The sequence below is a fragment of the Megalobrama amblycephala genome, linkage group LG5 (genome assembly GCF_018812025.1).
Source record: "Megalobrama amblycephala isolate DHTTF-2021 linkage group LG5, ASM1881202v1, whole genome shotgun sequence".
In the NCBI taxonomy this organism is placed as follows: domain Eukaryota; kingdom Metazoa; phylum Chordata; class Actinopteri; order Cypriniformes; family Xenocyprididae; genus Megalobrama; species Megalobrama amblycephala.
Genome location: NC_063048.1, coordinates 21,560,636 through 21,581,558, shown reverse-complemented (window position 1 = coordinate 21,581,558; position 20,923 = coordinate 21,560,636). Strand labels below are relative to the sequence as shown.

Here is a 20,923-nt window from a genome sequence, read left to right as displayed (position 1 = left end):
AGTATTTAGCACGAGTTTACATAGAAAAACAATGGAAAAGTAGTGGAGGGGAATGCAAAAAAAAAAAAAAAAAAAAAAGCATCCGTCTGAACAACCTCTTACCTCTTACATTTACTGGGTTAAACCTCTTACATTTACTGGGTTAAAATGTATAAACAATCACTCCAAAACAAAAAACACCCTGTGAACTGATTGCAGGATTATCTAAAACTAAATGTTCATAATATTAGCTATTATTAAGACGGTTGGGAGCAGGTGGCATTCTGTTAGTCTGTGGACCCATTAACAAGATTGCCACACTGCAGAATCAATACCAGGAAATAACACATTTAAACCTTGGGCCTATTGAGTAAAGCAACACATCTTTTTAAATCAATAGACCATATTAAAGTTCGATTTGATTGGATTTTCATTGGATAATGCAGTCTTGAATTGTCATTCTAGCAGGTTCTCTTTTCATGCCAGTATTATATAAGCTAAAATGATTTGTCAATCATGTAAACTGTTTTGTTTGCAAAATGATGAAGATCATTCGGGGAAAACAAACATTACATCTTTTTAAACATTTATTTTCTGTTGCGGTCACACACACACATTACCTTCAGAGCTCTAAAGCTGATTTAAAACCTAACCACCATACCAAACACTGGATATAAAACCATCAGCTCAACCTCCTAGTTGATATAGTTTAAACACAAACAGGACAGACCAGTCTGAAGGCACACACTGACATTGGCACATACACTAATTTCTGATTTAAAAAAAAAAAAAAAAACTATTTGAAAATAAATTACATAATACTCCTAAACCTTACTGGGTAAACAGTTTAGAAAATGACATGGAGATTAAAGGACACTCTGCAACTCGGTAACCTGACAAACATTGGCAGCACACTTACAAATCTAGACACCTCGCAGTTATGTTGGCTTTTAAAAATCTGAACTTGTGAGTGGAATCTGTGCAGTGTCCCTGGCCAATTTTTATCGCAACGATAGCAGATTGGCAGCAGGACACTGCTCCTCACATCAACACAAATAACCTCCAGTTGTGCAGATACTTAAAGTTGAGCTAACGTGATTTTTCTCGAAGGCTAGTTCTGGTAGCAACTGTTGCGTTAAACTGATTGTAGCTCCAGAGGAAAACATGCGGTCTATCAAATCCATGATTTCATTTTCCTGTGGGCAATAAAAGAACCCATTCCCCTCAGTACATAGATGCCAAAGAAAATAAAGGAGGGTCAAGCAGTTTTAAAGACTTATTTCCTCGCTATTTTACCTGTACGAGTCAGATCATTTTCTGCCAAAGCCAACCAGTTTAGCCCACATCTTGATTGTAACATCAACAAAAGATGGGACATATTTTCGTTATTAGATTATCCTGTGATTTATCTTGTTAGTATATGAAGAATAGGGTCTAAAACACATTTATAGCTAAACTTGCCATTAAATGGTGTTTTGCAGCAGGTTGTCTAATTTTAAGGCATAGAATGCATTTGTATTGTTTAAAAAAAAAAATAATAATAAAAAACATTGACCTGCACAGACCTATAATTGGATAAAATAACTAAATTATCCAATAAACTAAATAAAATATGTATAGTCTTGATAAAACCCCACTAATTTTGAATATGGCTTTAAGCGTTTAAGATTTAAGAAGCTCAATTCAAGGCCATGTTTCATTTCACAGCCAGTTCAGTTTTTAAAAAGATCAATAACAAATTTGTTAGATGCAAAAAAAAAAGAAAACAAAGCAGAAGAACAAAAAATGAAAAGTCAAAAATGACAGTGGGAAAGAGCAATAGAGCAATATTGAGGCATTCTTTACAAATGAACATATTAGCATTCCAGCACATTCAAAGGGCTTACTAAAATATATAAATATACATATATACTATATACACTTTAAAAGCAAAATATAATCTAAAGTACCTAAAGTATGTGGATGCTTTACAGCAATAATTTACTTTTCTTTATTAAACTAAACTGAAACAGCTTGTCACCATGTGTAATCAAAATGTGACTGTGGCTCATCTTTGATAGTACAGTACATCATTTTCAGCGGACATCACGCAAGTCACACAAACAGAATGAGACAGTAGGACTTGTTTACATTCTGCTTGATTATCTGATGCTGTCAGACCTTTTGCTTTTTCACAAAAAAAAATCTTGAAATGTGTTAAGCTTAGGTTCTACACTCAAATGCAAGATCTCAGACTGCCCTCTCAAAAGTCTAAATGAAAACCACACCAATTCAATCAAATAATGTACCAGATTTGCAGCAATCAAGTTTTAATAATTGGCCTAAAATGTCCTGTAGCTGTTCTCTATAATATATGTATTTTGAACTGATTATGATATGAATGGCAACATTTTAAGGCCCATTTCAAGGTTTATCTGACTCAAATGCACCTTCACTGACATTTACGCCTATGAAAAAGACTTCAACAGGACCGACAGATGAAGACCATACTTGTCCACCACAGGCAAACAATAAATCTGTCCATTAAGTCATACTGAATGAATATTTCAACTTCTCAACTGCCTTTTCTGAATTTGAATTAGAAAACATGAGTGTTGTGTCGAAAAAAAGCGTAGTTAATATTTCCCTCTCTCAAATCCGGCTTTTTGATTCAAATACAAATGTTATCCATATCGATAAGGCTGTTGGTTAGATATTTCACCTCTCCTACATTGAGAACAAACAGCGACAAGAACAACTTTGGTTTGCTTCAGAATAACATGACCATCACGACCACAGGACAGCGTGGGACAGATATGGGACATTCTTACAAATCAGCATTGTGGTTTTCTTTAAAGTCTGTCGTTTTCCTCTTTCATACAACAAAATAGATACTCTGGATGACATACATTGCTGAGGGCTTTGAACTGATGAGGCCTATTCAGGGCTCTCAGGATCAAAATCATCACCCATTTGGTAGCTGGAGCCCTGGGTGGAGTAGGAACGGGTCTTCATTGAGCAGTTAGAGTCCATTAGAATGGCCTGAAAAAGACAGATATAAGAAACATCACCTCACAGCCTATGCGGTTACATTCACCTATCTAGAGTGATCTTACTCCACATTCAAACAAAGCAAATATACTGTGGGTTTACACAGCCTTACTCGGCATATATGTATTTACACAAGAATTATATGTGCAGGAAACAATGTATCACACGCTTGAATGTTGATTATGGATTTGTGTGCACAAAAGGCCGGAAACCGAAGTGTACAGATGGAAAGTAAGTTTTTAGAGCTTCAATCTGGAATCACAGAATCACTTCTGTCTCATTTATATGATGTGAAATTATATACATTTTTAATCCCCAAAGCTAATAATCCACTGTACACCTGCAGCTATGAAGGACCAGGAGTGCCTGGTCACTGGTCAAAAAAAAAAAAAGCAAATAAATAGATAATAAATCATTTAAATTCATGTTTAACCCTCTGGTGCTTTTCACATGGTAGTCAAAAAAAAATTATTTCAGTGAAATCTATGTAGGCCTACTTAGTTTGATAATGTTTTTTTTTTTATTAAATATTTTGTATTTTTAGGGGATTTTATGGTTGCCTGGCAAGGCCAGACTGATATATCTTCTACAAGATATATCAGTCTGGTCAGTCCGCCTTTCTTCGCGATTCGAGTCAACTCCAAACCGTACCGTGCAATCAGATTCGTTTATTTCAGTGTCACTCTAGTGCGGCGAAAGTCCCTTCAATATCAACAAAGATTGCGCACGCGAGACCCGAGAGTTTGTTCTATTCAGCCGTGAATTCAGTTTTAAATTACCAAAAACACATTAATTATTTACTTTTCGCTGCTGACTCTCTTGTCGCTTTGCTAACGTCATATCTGCCCTTCTCTGATTGGTTTACTCCGCTTCCTGTTTGCTCGGATTTGCTCCGCCCTAGAAATCGAATTGATTCATGGACCAGACTCATCCGCTGGTACAGTGGTGAGGCTGGATTTTCCAGGCAAATTTTATGGTACTAATTTATATATAATCCATTTATTCACTTTTTGAGCCTAGACCTGAAAATGAAATTTAAATAAATCTTGAATGCTTTGGAGTACAGACTTAAGTTTGGTCTCTTATTAAAGACGTCACTTGGCAGATTGTTGCTGAAGTGATTTTTGTTTTGTTTTTTAAAGTGAACTTTTTTTTTAAGTTTGTTTATTTTTATGCAAAATGCACAAAAATACTATTTTAAAATTTTATATGAAATGTTTTACTCTAAAACTGTGAGAAAATCAAAGACATAAATCTAAAGAAGTTGTGTTCCAAATCTGAGGTTGAAATCTCAAAAAATTAACTTTCAGTAAGATTTTGTTTGGGTGCAGTACCAAACATTTCCACTAGGTGAAATGCGTTTCCCATTCATTTCCAATGTGGCCATATTTTTGACCATAAACAGTACAAGGGTGACTATTTTTTTCAGGACCATAAACCTTTTCGAATCATGTCCATGATATTTTTTTTGTACACATATCAAGTGCCAAAACCTTTACCGAGTTTTGTACCATTCCGATTAATAAATTCAAAACGAAAAACAAAACGAAAAAATTTCTGTCAAAAATGACCAAAGAGCACCACCAGAGGGTTAAAATGTTAGCTATTCTAGATATCTATTTGTCAATTTGAAAAGTGTTTATTCACATTTTTATTTTATATAAACTGGACGACTTTTACAGAACAAATAAATAGTAAAGTATTTAACACTTTAAACACAACCTTACTGTCTCTATCAACAATATTATTTAATTTTACGATAATATTTAACACTTGTGCATGATTTCATCAGCTGTGTGCGGGGTTCGTCTCATTCGCAGTACGCCCCTGATAGTGAGCGATGGTGGGTTTATTGCACTGTGATTGAAAGAGGCTTTGATAAAGAGTGCGTAAGCACAGAGGCGTACAGATGTGGCTTGTGTGCGTGTGCATGTTAGTGCTCTTCAGGAGCAGTGTAGTGCTCCTCTTGAGAAAGAAAGACCATGATGCTTGGCTTTGATCACATAGCATTTGAGTCTGTTTGGATCAGCATCACTCTTTGATCTTAGCTTAAGGGCAGTTTTTATTTGTATCTATTATGTAACAATTTCCTGTTGCAGTCATATTCTATGAGGTCAGTGACATGAAGTTAGGGATGAAATCAAAATGAAAGTGTATGTGAATGCCAGATAGAGAGTAAATGTATGATTATTATTGGAATAATAATAATAATGATAGTAATGAAGAGAATATGGATATGAGCCAGGATACATACAAGTGCAAATAAAACATATCAAAGATTGCACTTGCTTGTACTTGTTTTCACAGTTAATAATTTACTTTTATCAGCTAAGATTGAAACAGTTGGACTGTATTCACCAGAATCTACTAATAAATGCAGTGTAATGTTTGTTTCAGCTTATTTTAGAAACCCCCATGGATGCTTTTTACTTTAATGCATTGTCCTGGATTTTTGTAAATTATTCATTGGTGCATGGTTTGTCTTTGTAATATTTAAACAAAATATAATAACTTGCACTTCCTCTAAAATAACTTGTCGTTTTTTCCGACTCAACTTTTTGATCATATTAGCTATTTAAACACTATTAACAAATATGCATTTGCTCTGGCTCCATTCTGTTTTGTAACAGCCATCATCCAAGCAGTTACCTTTGGATAAAAAATATAGTCCCTACATTTTTTTTCTCATTAAATATTCTGTTTCACTTGGAAATATGTAACATTTAAAGTACAATTTATGTAAAATGGATTGCAAATTGAAATTTACTTGGAAATATGGAAATGGATAATATCAGCTATAACACTGCTTTCATATTTGTGTTTGAAACTGAGTAGATTGGAATGAATGTAATGTATGTTACAATGTAATTGACGAATGACATATGGTGGGGTCTGACCATCTTTTCCTCATTGGCAGGAGGATTTCGCAGGAAGAAACAGAGAGGAGCAAACAGGATGTCTATAATGCCAATGATGGTCATGAGCCAGGGGAAGCCGATGCTCCGTGCGATCGCTCCGCCTGCAGATGGACCTACACAACAGACACGAGCATTAACACATTCCTCTAAAAAACTTCCAATTTGAAATTACAATTAATTAATGAAAACTAATGAAGGCATTTAGAATTAAAATGAATTTTCATTTCGTTCATTACCTAAAGCGAAGCCCATGCAGAAGGCAACATCAGCAATGGCGTACACACTACCATACACAGACACGTGCCTCAGATCTACTAGGTAACCCATGATAGGCATCATCGAAGAGTCCACCATACCTGCAGACGACAAGATATGAACTATCTCTTACAGTGGGTCTGATGTAAGTTATATTAACACAGTTCAATAATATTTTAGGAAATTATGATATAGGGAAAATGATCAATTCATAGTTTTCATGTGATGTTTATAGGACAAAAACAAGGCTCTCCAGTCATTTTTATGGTTTGCACTAATAACTAATGTAGTAAGACAGTGATATTAAAAGACCAAATTCAATATATGCATTATTGATGATTAATATTATGTAGGCTACAGGTATGCAAATGAACCCAGAGTATAAACGCAACGCACGGTTTCTCATTAAGCGTTTTTCAATAGAAAACCATTGTAAAGAAAACATTTTGCCATTTAGATAATATTGCTCATATTCTGGGCTTATCTGCTAGCCTGTATACAGTATGCATCATTAATAAGGTGTATACTGAATTTGATCATTTAATATCAGTTTAAGTACATTAAGGCGCTTTAAATGTTTTTTCACATTAGTGGAAATCATAACAAGTGCTCAAAACTTCACTTTTTTTTGTTTTTCTTCTTTTGAGAGGTGATCTAAATATTCGTGGCTTGAAACAGATGGAAAATTGACAGGCCTGTGCTGCAGTTCTATGGATGTTTTGCCCTCCAGGTCTCAGCTCCCGTCATGTGACTGAAAACTATGAATACTTCTATTTATACTCACCTATTGCAAATCCAACTCCAAAGTTTGGCACAATGAGTCCGTATATGTCTTTTGCAAGAGGCACCTGTAGGACAATTAGAAGAGCTCAATACAGGGCATACTATATATTTCTTGAACTTATTATCGATTATGTGAAAAACAGCATTCTGTAGAGCATGAGAACAGCGTTTCTATTCTTTTTTAAAACCATGATGTTTTTTCCATAAGCAAAAGTACAAATGTGTACTTGACTCTCATCTGAACTTGTTTTCCAGTCTAATCTGATAAGCATCTATAAGAGGACAGTCTGTCTTCCTGCTAAGCAGGATATGTCCAGGGCAAAGAGAGTCAGAGCTCTAATTTCAAAATAAACTTTCTTTCCAGCCCTCAAGCTAGTGGGTAACAAAATATTTTAGGCCTCTGTAATCCACAACACTATTAGAAATACAGAAAGATAGGGTGTTGAAATATTCACAGGTGTTGTGTGAAACTTTCTGAGGAAAGTTAATCCTGACAGATTTAGTCTAGAAGAACTTACGCAGAGAATGCTGATTCCAACCAGTAGCATCCCTATAAGTGAGCACAGCCATCTAAAAAGAGAGCGAGAGACTTTAAGAATGATAGTCTGTTTGACGTGAACAAAGCAATATATAAAAATTATATACACTAATGTCCAAAAGTTACAGTAAAGACATTTTATAATGTGACAAAAAAAATCTGTTTCAAATAAATGCAATCTGAACGTTATATACATCAAAGCAATATGAAAAAAAAATTAATCTCGTCTCCACAAAACAAGAAAATATAAAGCAGCACAACTATTTTCAACATTAATAACTGTTTCTTGAGCATCAAATCAGCATATTAGCATGATTTCTGAAGGATCATGTGACACTGAAGGCTGGAGTAATGATGCTGAAAATTTATAAAAAAATAAAGGAATAAATTACATTTTAAAATATATTCAAATAGAAAACCATTATTTTTAAATTGTAATAATATTTCACAATATTACTGTATTTTCTTTTACAAATGAATGAAAAACAATTATATATATTAACTTTAATTAAAAAAAAATACAGAAAGAAATATTTATGGCCAATCATTTTCTCAATTCACTGGCCATTGGCAGGTGTGACAGAGTTCATTTTGGACCCTGCAGACATGACATTAAAGACATGTATACACCTCTTATAAGTTCTTGTGGTTCATTATAAGCATAGTATACAATAAACAAACAAACAGCATACTGAGACTGATGCTTAAAAAACACAAATACAAAATCTGGCGACAGAAACTCATTTAGAGCTGTTTCAAAACAGAGGAAGCTGATAGCAGAGCGGAGGAAGATAAGGAAAGAGAAGTAGGGGAAAAATTAATTTCCCTCTCCTACCTCCCCATTTTGTTAGCCAAAACGGCAAAGATGTTGGTCCCTATTAGATATGAGATGCTGGCTGGCACGAATGCAACCCCTAAAAGGAGAGAGGAGAGAGAGAGAGAGAGGGAGAGCTCAGATAAGACGACACAATATCAGTTTGATCTCAAAGCTGCTGTTCGTCTCACAGACGCTGTTATGAAGCTGCTTCTCTCATTCTCCCGCTCCTTCTCTTTCATTAGCTTTCTTGCGTTTCCTTTGCCTGCCAATGACACCTCAATATCCTGCCAGACCAAAGACACTCCCTTGCCAGCTCTCACTTGCCCTATTTCTCTGCTTTCCTTTCTCTCTCTCTTTCTCTTTATTATCAAAGCTTCGTAAACAGCAGGGAAACCATGGAGAAACCCAGAAGACACTAACTGTTTATTTTACAGAGTGGAGTGTGAAGGGCTCTATATGGAGAACAAGAGTTTACTGAAGAGTAACATTTTACAGTAAGGTTTCATTTGTTGACATTAGTTAAAATGAACTAAGAATCAACAATACTTCTACAGCATTTATTAATCTTAGTTATTGTTAATCTCAAAATTTACCAATACAATATTAAAATTCAAAGTTGTATCTGTTAACATTAGTTAATGCAAACATGAACATTATTATTGACTAACATTAACAATGGTTAATAAATGCTGTAAAAAATATATTGATCATTGTTAGTTTATGTTAGTTAATGCTTTAATTAAAGGTGCTACAGAGGATGTTTTGTTTTATACGTTTTTGCAATATTACTTGAAACTGTCTTTACTAACTGATAAAAGACTATTTATTAGGTGCACTGAAAGGAATAATATTAATATACATCATCTGTGCACGATGATGGCCTTAAAAACATCAGTGCACGATGACGGTAGGGCCTTAAAAACATCAGCCAATCGTTTACGCAATTATCACATAAACGACTGTTGTTCTTACGCATGCGCTCATTTAAAAAACTCACTAACAGTCTTTGGTTTCTCAGTCGATGAAAAGATCCTCTGTAGCACCTTTAATGTTAACCATTGAGACTTTAATGTAAAGTTTTGCCACTTTTTCTTTACACAATTCTGGGAGTATGTGGAAAGAATTTACCTACTAAGTTTCTAAACAATGTCTGGCAAATAATCCCTTCACTCACAAAAGCTCGAGAGATACCTAAAAATTTATTTTTCCTAATACTTATCAGCAATTATGTAAATCTCACTAAGAAATCAGTCATGAATGAATGAATAAATAAATAAATACATTTTTGCATTAAGATTAAGTTAAATTAAGTTTTTGGACCTAATATTATTGTAATGACAAAAAAAGAAACATTTAACCCTAAAATTCTCATTACCATAATAAAAAAATTCATTCCCATTAATACAATAATGAAAATCATCCAGTTCATGCCAAATCATTTCACAACAATGAATTAAGTTCAGTATAATAAATACCAATATGATGTTTGCCTAAAATTGTACTTATATATGTACTAATATATGTTAATTTACAATTATATTACATTATTTTTGCATTATAGCAAGAGTTTCTCAAACTGGGGTTTGTAAGTGAACTGCAGGGGAGCCTTGTGTTGAATAAAAGCTAATAATTAATTAAATCATATAAATGTAAAATTAAAAAAAATAATACATTTTTAATGTAAAAAAAAAATCAAAAGAAAATATAATGTTTCTGTAAATAACCACCTGGACATTTTTCTTGATATTCACCATGTTTAGCATGTTTATTCCTTCTAATGTAATATTAATGTACTAATCTATAAAACATACTTCGCCTTTATTTGCTGCTTCTCTCTCTTTGTCCATCTTTCATTCTAAATTATGACTTATTTTCCATCTTGCCAACAGTGACAATTCCTTTGGAAAGACAGGAATTGAAGAAATGTGTAAGTGTGTACATTAATAAGAGGCACATTCTCCAACCTAGCTGCCATTTCCTGGGACACATCGTCTCCATCATCCAGATGGGCAGAGCCGGCTCCAGCATAGCAATGGCCATGTTAGCAAAACAAATGGAACCTGAAAAAGAAAATGAGGAGGGTAAGTGGACTCATCCTCTGAAAAATTCCCTCTTTCTGTCCCCCCTCCCTCAGCACCAATTCTTTTCCTTTCTCAGATATAATAAACAGCATCATCTTGCCCCTGCACTCAGGCCACTGTAATTGGAGAGGAGGGGAGGCAGAGACAAACACAGATGTGTTTCTTGACCACTTAACTCTCCTTCTCTCTCTTTCTCATGTACACACTTTCTTATTCTTCTCTCACAGAAAGAGGACCCTCTTGAAAGTGTCACAACCCCTAAAACACAACCAGTGATCAAATAATTGACTGAACAATTAGTTTCTTTCTTTACATGTATCCAAAAACACACAGATATGAATGCATTCTTAACAAAAACATTCCCCTTTGAACAGATAATATGAATGCAAGCATAAATTGTGATTTATGCATAGATATTAAGGTTTGCACTTTTATTTTTTAAAAGTAGGAATTAAGAGTTTATTTGTGTTTACTGGCCTGACCTGCTGCGATGAGGATGTATGGATCCTTCATGAGGGTAAATAGTGCAGTTCCTTTTTGGTTCTGGTAAAAATAAATAAAAACAAATATATTTTCATTAAAATAAACATTTTCTGCAGTTTTCTTTTTAATTACAAAGAAATTTCCCTTAACATCAATGTTCCATGAGGCCCTGGTCATTCAGGGGGAAAAACAAACAGTCAAAGTCAAAAACATGTCATATACTAGGAACATAGTCTTCAGTGTCAAAAAACAAATTCCAATTAACATAGTCACCCATTTTTCCTATGGGGAAAATCAAAAGAAATGTTCAATAGAAACAAACTTTCTGCTATGTTTTTCTTAATTAAAGCCAAATATCTTGATTTTAAATGTTTACTTTATTTAGTAGGATATATATTATGTATTTATTTAGAGGTTGATCTCATTCCATTAACAATCCAGGCTTAAGGTCAGGCGCTTTTTTTAAAAAGGGATGTACGTCAGTGAGTATAATGCCATTTGAAGAATCTCACCCTAGTCACCACGGCAGTTCCCATGGAGATGGGCTACTTGAGAGTCACACAAAACAATATATATAATGCCCCATTCGCATTCTGTTCCCTTTATGACACCTCTAAGCGATCAGTGAAAAGATCACAGACAACTTTGTGAGTGACAAAATACACCAGCCTTAACTCTCCATATTGATGTGGGAATTGTGGCATCTCTAGGGCGAATGCCTAGGCTACATTTATTGAAGAGAGTGAAAGATTTCAGAAATAACTTTAGCTATGACTGTTTTGCCAAAAGAAAAATATCAATTAGAGTATGTGATTAAAAGATGACGTGTATATTTTTTTTTCACTGTTAAAATAGCTTCCTTCATCACAGCATAATACATAGAGACAATGAGTAAATAATTTCGGTAACACTTTACAATAAGGTTCATTAGTTAACATTAGTTAACTACATTAGTTAACATGAACTAATAATGAACTGCACTTATACAGCATTCATTAATCTTTGTTAACCCTTAAATGCATACCTCGGGTCTTAAGTGACCCGGGACGTCATTCACTACCCTCCTCCTCGTTCATTTTTTAAAGTTAGACATCAACCTTCTTGGTATTCCTCAATCAATTTATTATAAAGTATATAACAAGAAAAAAAAATCATAAAATTATAAAAGAATGCCTGTTTTTGTATTCATTTTCTGTAAAAAAAAATTGTATAGGGTCGCTAACGACCCGAGGTGTGTATAAGCGTACATATATTTTTTCTGCACAACAATAAATGAATCTTAGATGACGGAATAAGTGCAATTCACCTTTATTCCACAAGGTGGCAATGTCTGATACACAATGCTGAAGTGACGACTCATTCAGACAAAAAACGAAATAATAAGAAAAACATGAAATGGCTCAGCGATTTACTGCAGAGCAAGTACTGAACGCAATCAAATATGACTGTAACTGTCACTGGATGGATCTGGTAAGGCTGTTAGTGATCGAAATATTGATTTTGAAGATGTTGAAAATTATATCGTTTTGAGAATACGTTTGAGATCGCGAATGGGCTCATATTCGTGACCTCAAACATAAAAATAGCCTATTATTTGCTGAATTTACTGGGAAATGAGCTCTGACGAGGACAGTGATGATGGCATAAAATATCTGCTCAACCCGAGCCCTTTCAAGCTCCAAAAGGTAAAAAATATGATTTATTTTATTCTTCTGTAATTGTTACTCTAATATCAGAGGAGTTTTATATTATCGCGACAGGTAGAGATCCTTCCATGTTAGATATAGATCCGGGTCGATAAAGACCCGAATATATAAGAATGATTGGAGAAACAGACATGCATTTAAGGGTTAATGTTAATTTCAACATTTACTAATACATTATTAAAATCTTGTTAACAGTTAAAGCACTGTGAACTGACACGAACAAACAATGAACAACTGTATTTTCATTAACTAACGTTAACTAAGTTTAGTAAATACAGTAACAAATGTATTGCTCATGGTTAGTTTCCGTTAGTTAATGCATTAACTAATGTTTAACTAATGAACCTTATTGTAAAGTGTTACCATAATTTCTAGGTTGATTTGAAACGTTTCTTTGTTTGTTTAGCATCTTAACAGCGACACTGGTTCAACCAATGGAGTGAATTTGGGGGCGTTACTATTTGTTTGCTTAACCAATGGCGAATTAGAGTTGTGACGTTCGCGAACGAACCGATTCTTTTGAACGGCTCATAAACATGAACGATGGGAGCCGAGTCGCGGCTGGAGGGGAGCCGTTCTTTCTGTCGTTCTTTTTTCCTATGCGTGTTTCACACAGATGCACACAAATGAGCTCCTCCGCGAGACAGAACAGTTATAGGGGGAGGGGCGCACCCAGCGCAGGCCAACCCTTTATAGCGTGATGATATTAGTTATTAGTTGTGCACGCATCCTTCACGTGAGTACTCCAGTGGAAAAAAACCCTGCGTTCCTCTGTCATTGGGTAGGAGCGGAGCCATGACGTGTAAACAAAGTTTACAGTAGTAATAGTATGTAGTATGTAGACATTTCCATTTTATTTATTCTAATTTTATCTACTTTAAATATTTTTTGTTTTCTATCAAAATGTTCTTGTGTGGAAGTGTTTGTAGTAAAAGCTGTTTTGCACAGAAATTCATTGCAGCCGGCTTTGTTTTTGATGTTTATTTGTGAGTAGGTATTGTATGAATAACATAAGTCAACGTAGCTTTACACACACACACACACACACACACACACACACACACACACACACACACTTTGTACTAAAGGTAAATCCAAAATAGTGATGTCACTGTCTAAGCAGAGGGATTTGTGCAACCCTATGGAATATAGTCCACACATGACAAATGAGGTAATAATCAATATTTCAGAATAATTCAAACTCAGATATTGGTGTGTGATATCCGAGTTTTAATTATTTGACTACAAATCTCACCTCATCATTCCTCCCAGTGATTATTTCCAGGATAAACTGAGATGCCCCCAAGCTGGCTTCTTAAAACTGACTAAATATTTAAAAAGAGCCAAAAGAGCCGTTCTTTTGAACGGCTCTTTGAAAGGAACGGATTGCGAAGATCCGGATCCCCTCAAAGAGCCATAAATCCCATCACTATGGCGAATGGGGCAATCTATTTGAAAATAACCAGTCATTATGATGTTAGTGGCACACTTCAGCTTTAAAATTTGATAATCTAGTTAGGATATCATAACAGTGTATTGGGAAAAATGTCCGTAGTGACACTCTTTCAGGCGATTTTCTTTTTTCTTTTTTGAGCAGTCACCAGGCAACGACTGACAATTATTCCCTTCATTAAATCAGCACTTCTTTACTCCACTTCAGTGCACATACTGCTCCTCTGTGGACATGGCATCCCACTCAAAACACCCTGTCACATTCAGTTGTACTGCCCTAACCAGGTTAATTAATTCTGCGTATTGTCTCGTTGAAGATCACAGGCCCCAAACAATTAGTTGTCACTCACAGCTATTCTTTCCCATAATCCTGTTGGATATTGATATTGACAAGGGGGGTACTAAAGGATCTGTCTGAGCATAAATATACTGATGTCCAAGCACAATTTGACTGATTGTTTGAGATGACAGGTCCATAACTGTGCTGTGATGACCAAAGAAAGATATTTTGAAAATATAGATTAATCTTTATATCACATAATTGGCCATGTGAGAGCTTTTCTTAGTGTATGTTTAATTAGTTTAGAGAGCCTGCAGAAGGACATTTGTACTCTAATATTTTTGTTGTCTTAAAATGTTCTTTTACAGCACGATATGTCTAGCTCCACTTGACTTGGTTACTATTTTACATCACTAACTGACAGATATATATATATATCTTTAGTTTTCTTTTTAAGTTTATTTATTTCTGGAAAACAATGGGTTAAATTCTTCATTCCTCATGAAAGATGACAAAAACTCACAAATCACCCAAAGAAAAGTAGCTACACAAATACACACACATTGTCTGTAGGGGCTTGGGGTCTCCGTAGTAACTGATACCCATCAGCACCACTGATCAAAGTCAGACATCCTTTGATTGGATCAGCCACTCCGCTGTACAATTCCCATTACTGTGACGCAAACCAAGGAACACATACACATTACTCCTAATACACTGACCCTCTACACACATTGCTATCAACATGCAGTACAATCTACACAAACATAAACTGTAAGCTATATTGTACTGCCCTAACCAGGTTAATTAATTCTGCGTATTGTCTCGTTGAAGATCACAGGCCCCAAACAATTAGTTGTCACACATTGAGAGACCCAGCGTGAGAGACCCAAACTCCCCTTGCAAGTCATTCTAGTCCTGTTACTGATAAGACTAGAGCAATCACAGTACGAAACGCACATATCCCCAAAGCTTGTTCTCACAAGAGGAATCCCATATAAAGATTCAGTTCTTGTTGAGGTTACATTTTCCCATTACGGTTATAAACGTCAGCAATTATAAAACTGAGCCCAAGTCATGATTAATAAATAGGCTGTGGTAATTGATTGCTAGGTCATAGCAATTCTCTTTCTCAGGATATTATCCCATTAAAGACATTTTCCTCCAGTTTCACAGACAATGTTTAATCTATCCCAGACTAAAATGCATGTTTGAGCAGCTTCAACTGAAAGCAATCTTAAAGTCAGTGCCATTGTTTTGTCTCAAGATGCACATCAGTAATGTTTTTTTATAAGGCACGTTTATAAAAGCTACTTAAATGCCCTAACTGAACTAAGGCTTAATCATCTAAGCTCTGTCTGTGAAACCGAGCCATTGAATCCTAAATATCAATGTAAATAACAATGGAGTTATAAAACCCAAGTATTCACACCTAAACACACATTCTTCATTTTTTCTCACACAAATCCTTCCGAATGCAGAGCTTGACCTTCAGGTGATTGTTTACCTACTACTATATATCACTGCTAAACCCCCAAAAACTAGTGTTGGAAAACAGATGGTTAGATCAGATCAGGAAAGAAGGTACTGTACTCACCTCTGGTTCAACCTTCGAAGGTTGAAGCACAAACAGCTGCAGAGCTGCTCATGAAAATGAGAAGAAGAAAAAAACACATACACATCAGATATGAAGCAAATATTGTTGAGCATCAGAAACTCCATTACGAGTTTCTGTCACCAGCATTTAATTAAACATTTGTGTCACAATAACATGAAGGTTTGCGACTGATTCCACCATTCCCATTGTTTTGAAATGTTGGAGAGCTTAAAGAACAGAGATTGATTCACTCACCTCCATCAAGCACCGCCAGCACTGCCAGGATAAGGAAAGGAGCCGTCTTACCGACAAACTCATACATGACACTGCCAAACGGAGGGCCAACTGCACAACATACACACATACAGTATATATTAGTCAAGATTAATGGCTCACAGACTTATGCAAGCACTGCACTTCAAACTTAGTATCTTTACTTTGAAAATCACAGGCCACAAATCCAATGCCAATTGCCCCGTATAACAGTTTACATAATCAAGGTTACCAAACCACAGTAAAAAAATAAAGTGTTTTGAGTCTGAACTATCTGGATAAATATAGTTTTATAGGTTTTAATCAAAATTATTGTGCTCCATTTTTCCACTTGATTATGGTACAGTATGAGCACACTTTAATGACAAATGCAAAATTTAATCTTACTGTTTTGCAAGATAGCTCTCATCCAGTGGATCAAATACATTTTAGTGCTTTACTTGCCATTATGAATAAAATAATGGACTATCAAGGATTAAACATCCTGTAACAGTGGTTAAAGCATGACACCATTAACGGGAAGCACCAGGTTCAGGCCCCACTCAGGGCATTTCTTCTGACCACTGCTCCTGGGCTTTAAACAAGGCACTTAAAGTTTTGACTCCCGATTTTAAACTCAAGGGCACTTTATGCATAACCCCCAACTTAACATCTCTCTCTTTTTTTGTATGTGCTCAAAGGAGTAAGATTAGTATTAGGACTCTATCAAGATCTCCAGTGGTACCTGTGCAAACCAAGAACTGCAGGTCAAAATATGGAAAAATCCTAGACATACAGTACACACCCAAAACTCCCATGGCTAGTCCTCCCAGGGCAATTCCTATAGCATTTCCTCTTTCCTCATCGTCTGTGTAAACACTTGCCAACATCCCCATACCTGCATAATGAAAAACAGTACAGAGGGTAAAGGTCAGCGACAAAGGGCAAAATGTCTACTTCAAGAAGAACGATAGAAACCTTTTTTTTGTCTATTTATATTACTATTTTTTGTTCAGTAAAATATTTTCGATTTATTTTGCTTTTTCACATTTATCTCTTAGTAAATGCTCATTTTGGGTGTAAGTTTGAATTCTGTGTTCAAACTTTTTTAAAAGATTGAGGCTAATTTGATTGCTTACGATGTTAGCCTTTTAAATTCTAGCAAATACACTCAATAAATTATGATCCGTCCAATGAAAGAACTAATCAAGAGTTGCAAGAGTCAGTTATAGTGTAATCTAGATCCAAGGCTTTACACATCTTTCAATGGAAGCGGGGTCCATTGTACACCGGCACCTGAACACCATTAACATTAACAGTGGCTTTATGCATGCAGAGTTCTGAGAACATCAAAGTCAAATTCGTTTTAGTGCACTCGGGTTTACAAATTATGCACTAAATATGGTATCATAAAGCATTACATTGCAGCTTTTGACAGCATCCTTTTGAAATCTAATGCAACGTTTCACAAAATCTGTTACCTGCCACAGAAGAACAGGAAGAGCCAACACCTTGTAGAGATCTGGCCAAAAACAGCAACGTATAGCTCGACGAAAACGCAAACACTTCACACAGAGTAAAACACAGACAGAAGAGAAACAGATGTATTTATTACAGAAATATGACACATCAGATTTTAAATCATGCATTTTATAAAAATGTGGCATATTCTCCCCTCTTTCCATAAAGATACTCAGAAGTGAGATTGATGTTGAAAACAACATTAGAAATAAATTTCATGTACTCACTGAGGGTAGAAACAAACATGATGCAGAAACCAGCAAACATTGGGATCTGGTATCCTATTCTGCAATTAGATAAGAAATGATTTAGGAATATCTCTCCTCATATGAAACTTAAAAACCTTCCACCATCATTTTTCCACAAACATTGAACTTGTGTGAGGAAGCTGTGTTACATATTGGAGTGTTGATATCTTTTATTAAGATGTAATTATATTATCATATATATATAATGCTTTTTGTTTAGTTTTTGCCTCTGCTTCACATCTTGTGAATTAATAAAGCACTTTGTGTATCACTAATAGTGTTGTACATTGCTACAAAATATTACAGCTGACTGATCCCAGGAGTTTGCAAAGCTCTAGTGGGATCCGTTCAATGCAGCGGTGCTGAATTAAACTGGACTGGCCAAATCTGAGCATGCGAAGGGGTGACAGCTCATGCACGAGTGATCACACTACAGAGGCAGAAAAAGAATTGCACTGCAATATTCACCTTACTTACACCCCATTTACACTCACTGCACACACACGTCATGCAATCTCATGCTCCTTTTGAGAGAAATGCTAGTTGCTGTACTTTCTTAAACGTGTGGTTTGCCTTAACCCACCTGTTAGTTAGGGGCCCTATGAAGGGGTTAGTGATTAGCTGTACTGTTGCTTTAGAGGCAAACAACAGACCCACTTTCACGTTCTCGTTCAGAAGCTGGTCATCTGCTTTGGGGCAGTCTGACCCATTCCGAGGGGGTGTCACAGAAGTAGGGGCCGGGGTCACTGGGCCAGCAGTACTCATCTGCGGGCTAAAGCCTGTCAGGCGTGTTGTATTATCGTACAAAGACACAATGCTCTGGAAGGTGCCAGATGGAGAAAGAGGGGACATGGAGTGATTCCGGACCACCTGAGCGGCCTCGTCATCCACTGTGTACAGGTAGCTTGGAATAATAGGCACTACAGAGAGGAAAGAGATAATAATAAGGACAAGACAGAGATTATACCAATCGACAATAACGATTTGTTTAAACATGGTCGTAAATTATATCATAGGCTTATAATACTTCGTTTTTGAGGTTTCACTGTAAGTAATCCAACCTTCTCAGGCCTACTCTTAAAACATAATATTCAAGAAATCAGTTTTAGACAGCTAAATAAATAAATAAGCTACCATTTGCCTGAAAAAAAGTGAAGTGCAGCGATTTATCTAGCTGTGTAAGACCACATTTGACCTTTTGTGTCCGTTAGATGCGTTTGACATTATCCTGCGTAAACAAATAACCCACAGGGACACTGTGTACGATAACACTCGAAAGACTCTTCATTCAACACTTGTGCTAAAGAGCGACAGGTTCAGTTTTCGCCTGGTTCCATCTGTATGTACACAAACGCCATATTCATAGCGTCTATTTCCGGCTTAATTGACGTGCCCGTTTTTTTGGCTCGCGGACGTGAGAACAAACAGACAGTTAAGCGCGCGTCACTGTCACATTTAATGAGTGCGCGCGCGGACGAGGCTCTGGCAGCGCTCGAGGACATGATTCCTTAATTCAGATCAACTGCAGCCACTGATGCAGCCGCCAATTTAGTTTACTTTATACGGGAAAACAATCGTTTAGGATAGATAAACGTATTTCATTTTCTATCATAAGCGTGTTATCAGATTTATCATTTTACTTTTTAAAAATACGGGCAAATAAAGTTTTTGAAAGAATTTAAATCAAACAATTCATTTAAATTGGTACCGCAAAAATTGTTTTAAAATGAATTAATGAATTAACATATATGCAAATCATTTATAGGTCTATGTTATTTTAGTAGACCCGCCATATTTTAATCGAGAAATAACTGATAATTTCAATGGTCTGATTTTATTTCTATTCACATAAAAGCCCATTACTGGGAATTATAAGTTGGTTTTGCCCAGTTCTCTATTTTTGACAAAGAAGAAAACAGAAGTGCAATATTTAAAAACGTTTAAGTTTGGTTTAAATTCACATTTTTAGAATGCAGAATGTACAATTTTATAATAACATATATCTAATTAAATCGTGAATTTTACAGATATTTAATATTAAATGTGTCAGCAGACTAATATGTGATAATAGTAGCCTAAAATGCATATGTGTAGTCTATACGCAGTGTTTGCATGAACAGGGTCAGTCACTGTGAGGGATGTTCACTCTGTCTGCATCATATGTGTGTTTTGTGTAACAGGTGTGAGCAACAGTAGCACTTACCGACCACCGTCAACAGCATGTTGTCCAACAGCAAAGCAATGAAAACGATAAACAGAATCAGCCTCCGAGACTGTCTTTCTTCTCTTAGCCATGTTAATAAACTAAAATCTCTAAGAGCATCAAATAGTCCCATTTTTATTAAATCCAATTGCCAAGAGAGCGAGCCAGAGATCCTGCAACAGTAAGAAAACGAATGTCAAAAGCCTCCAGTGACATAAAAACATGAAAAAATAGGCTGTGCATTGATACTGTGAAAACAGAACTTCAGTGTATGATTACTAATATGAGAGAAATATGGCACATATCAAAGTAAAAATATTTTTTATATATATAAATTAATGCACTGAAGCTCTCTGAAAATAATAAACTACCAACAATAGTCTTTTCTTTCTTTCTCCTGCTTTTTCTAAGTCTAAATATCTATAGGCTAATGAATAATATGCATTATGGTTTAAATTCTTACCTTATAAGCACATTTGCATTGAGCTTTGCTGTCAGATCCCGGGTGAAAGGCACGCTGGATGCGGAGCGTTTTAGTTGCTTGACTGCTGTTTGACGTCACGCTGGACTCAAATGGGGTGTGCTGCTGTGCCACGGACGAATGAGAAAGGCGGGAGCACTTTATTTAACCTACTGCTTTTATTTTTATGTGTTACTCTATTTAATAGAGTATTAAATATGTTTCAACATATGTATGAGATCTTTTGAAAGTTCTATAGTTCTTTAAACAAGTGGTAGGCTACTCACTCTGCAGAGCCAATTGACATCCAGCTCCACCTC

The 20,923-nt window shown here is 35.6% G+C and overlaps 1 protein-coding gene and 1 long non-coding RNA gene across 4 annotated transcripts; one reads left to right on the top strand and one right to left on the bottom strand.

Annotated features, from left to right (window-relative positions):
• Positions 1-544: 544 nt before the first annotated feature.
• slc18a2 (solute carrier family 18 member 2) lies at positions 545-20,753 on the bottom strand. Of its 3 annotated transcripts, XM_048191208.1 has the most exons (16): positions 20,607-20,753; positions 20,144-20,316; positions 18,524-18,860; positions 17,920-17,978; positions 17,653-17,736; positions 16,977-17,069; positions 16,175-16,264; positions 15,920-15,963; positions 10,884-10,944; positions 10,285-10,380; positions 8,339-8,417; positions 7,484-7,535; positions 6,967-7,030; positions 6,164-6,283; positions 5,907-6,040; positions 545-3,000 (listed from the first exon to the last, which is right to left on the bottom strand). In XM_048191208.1, exons 2-16 carry the CDS (start codon positions 20,274-20,276, stop codon positions 2,896-2,898), a joined length of 1,551 nt encoding a protein of 516 aa, XP_048047165.1. In that variant the 5' UTR covers positions 20,277-20,316; positions 20,607-20,753; the 3' UTR covers positions 545-2,895. The 3 variants fall into 3 exon arrangements, with proteins under 3 accessions (XP_048047165.1, XP_048047167.1, XP_048047166.1); XM_048191210.1 differs by lacking the exons at positions 20,144-20,316; positions 20,607-20,753 and adding an exon at positions 19,075-19,412; XM_048191209.1 differs by lacking the exons at positions 20,144-20,316; positions 20,607-20,753 and adding an exon at positions 19,136-19,411.
• LOC125268760 lies at positions 10,265-10,715 on the top strand. The gene is made up of 2 exons (XR_007184961.1): positions 10,265-10,401; positions 10,478-10,715. It is a non-coding gene; the product is annotated as an uncharacterized LOC125268760 (long non-coding RNA).
• Positions 20,754-20,923: the final 170 nt, after the last annotated feature.

What these genes read in the sequence shown, in the direction of transcription:
- slc18a2 (XM_048191208.1), bottom strand. Translation starts at nt 20,276, where the DNA reads ATGGGACTATTTGATGCTCTTAGAGATTTTAGTTTATTAACATGGCTA. An exon ending in CTTCGAAGGTTGAACCAGAG is followed by an intron (nt 10,945 to 15,919) that starts GTGAGTACAGTA and finishes TATTTTTACCAG; the next exon opens with AACCAAAAAGGAACTGCACT. An exon ending in TTGGCTAACAAAATGGGGAG is followed by an intron (nt 7,536 to 8,338) that starts GTAGGAGAGGGA and finishes CTCTCTTTTTAG; the next exon opens with ATGGCTGTGCTCACTTATAG.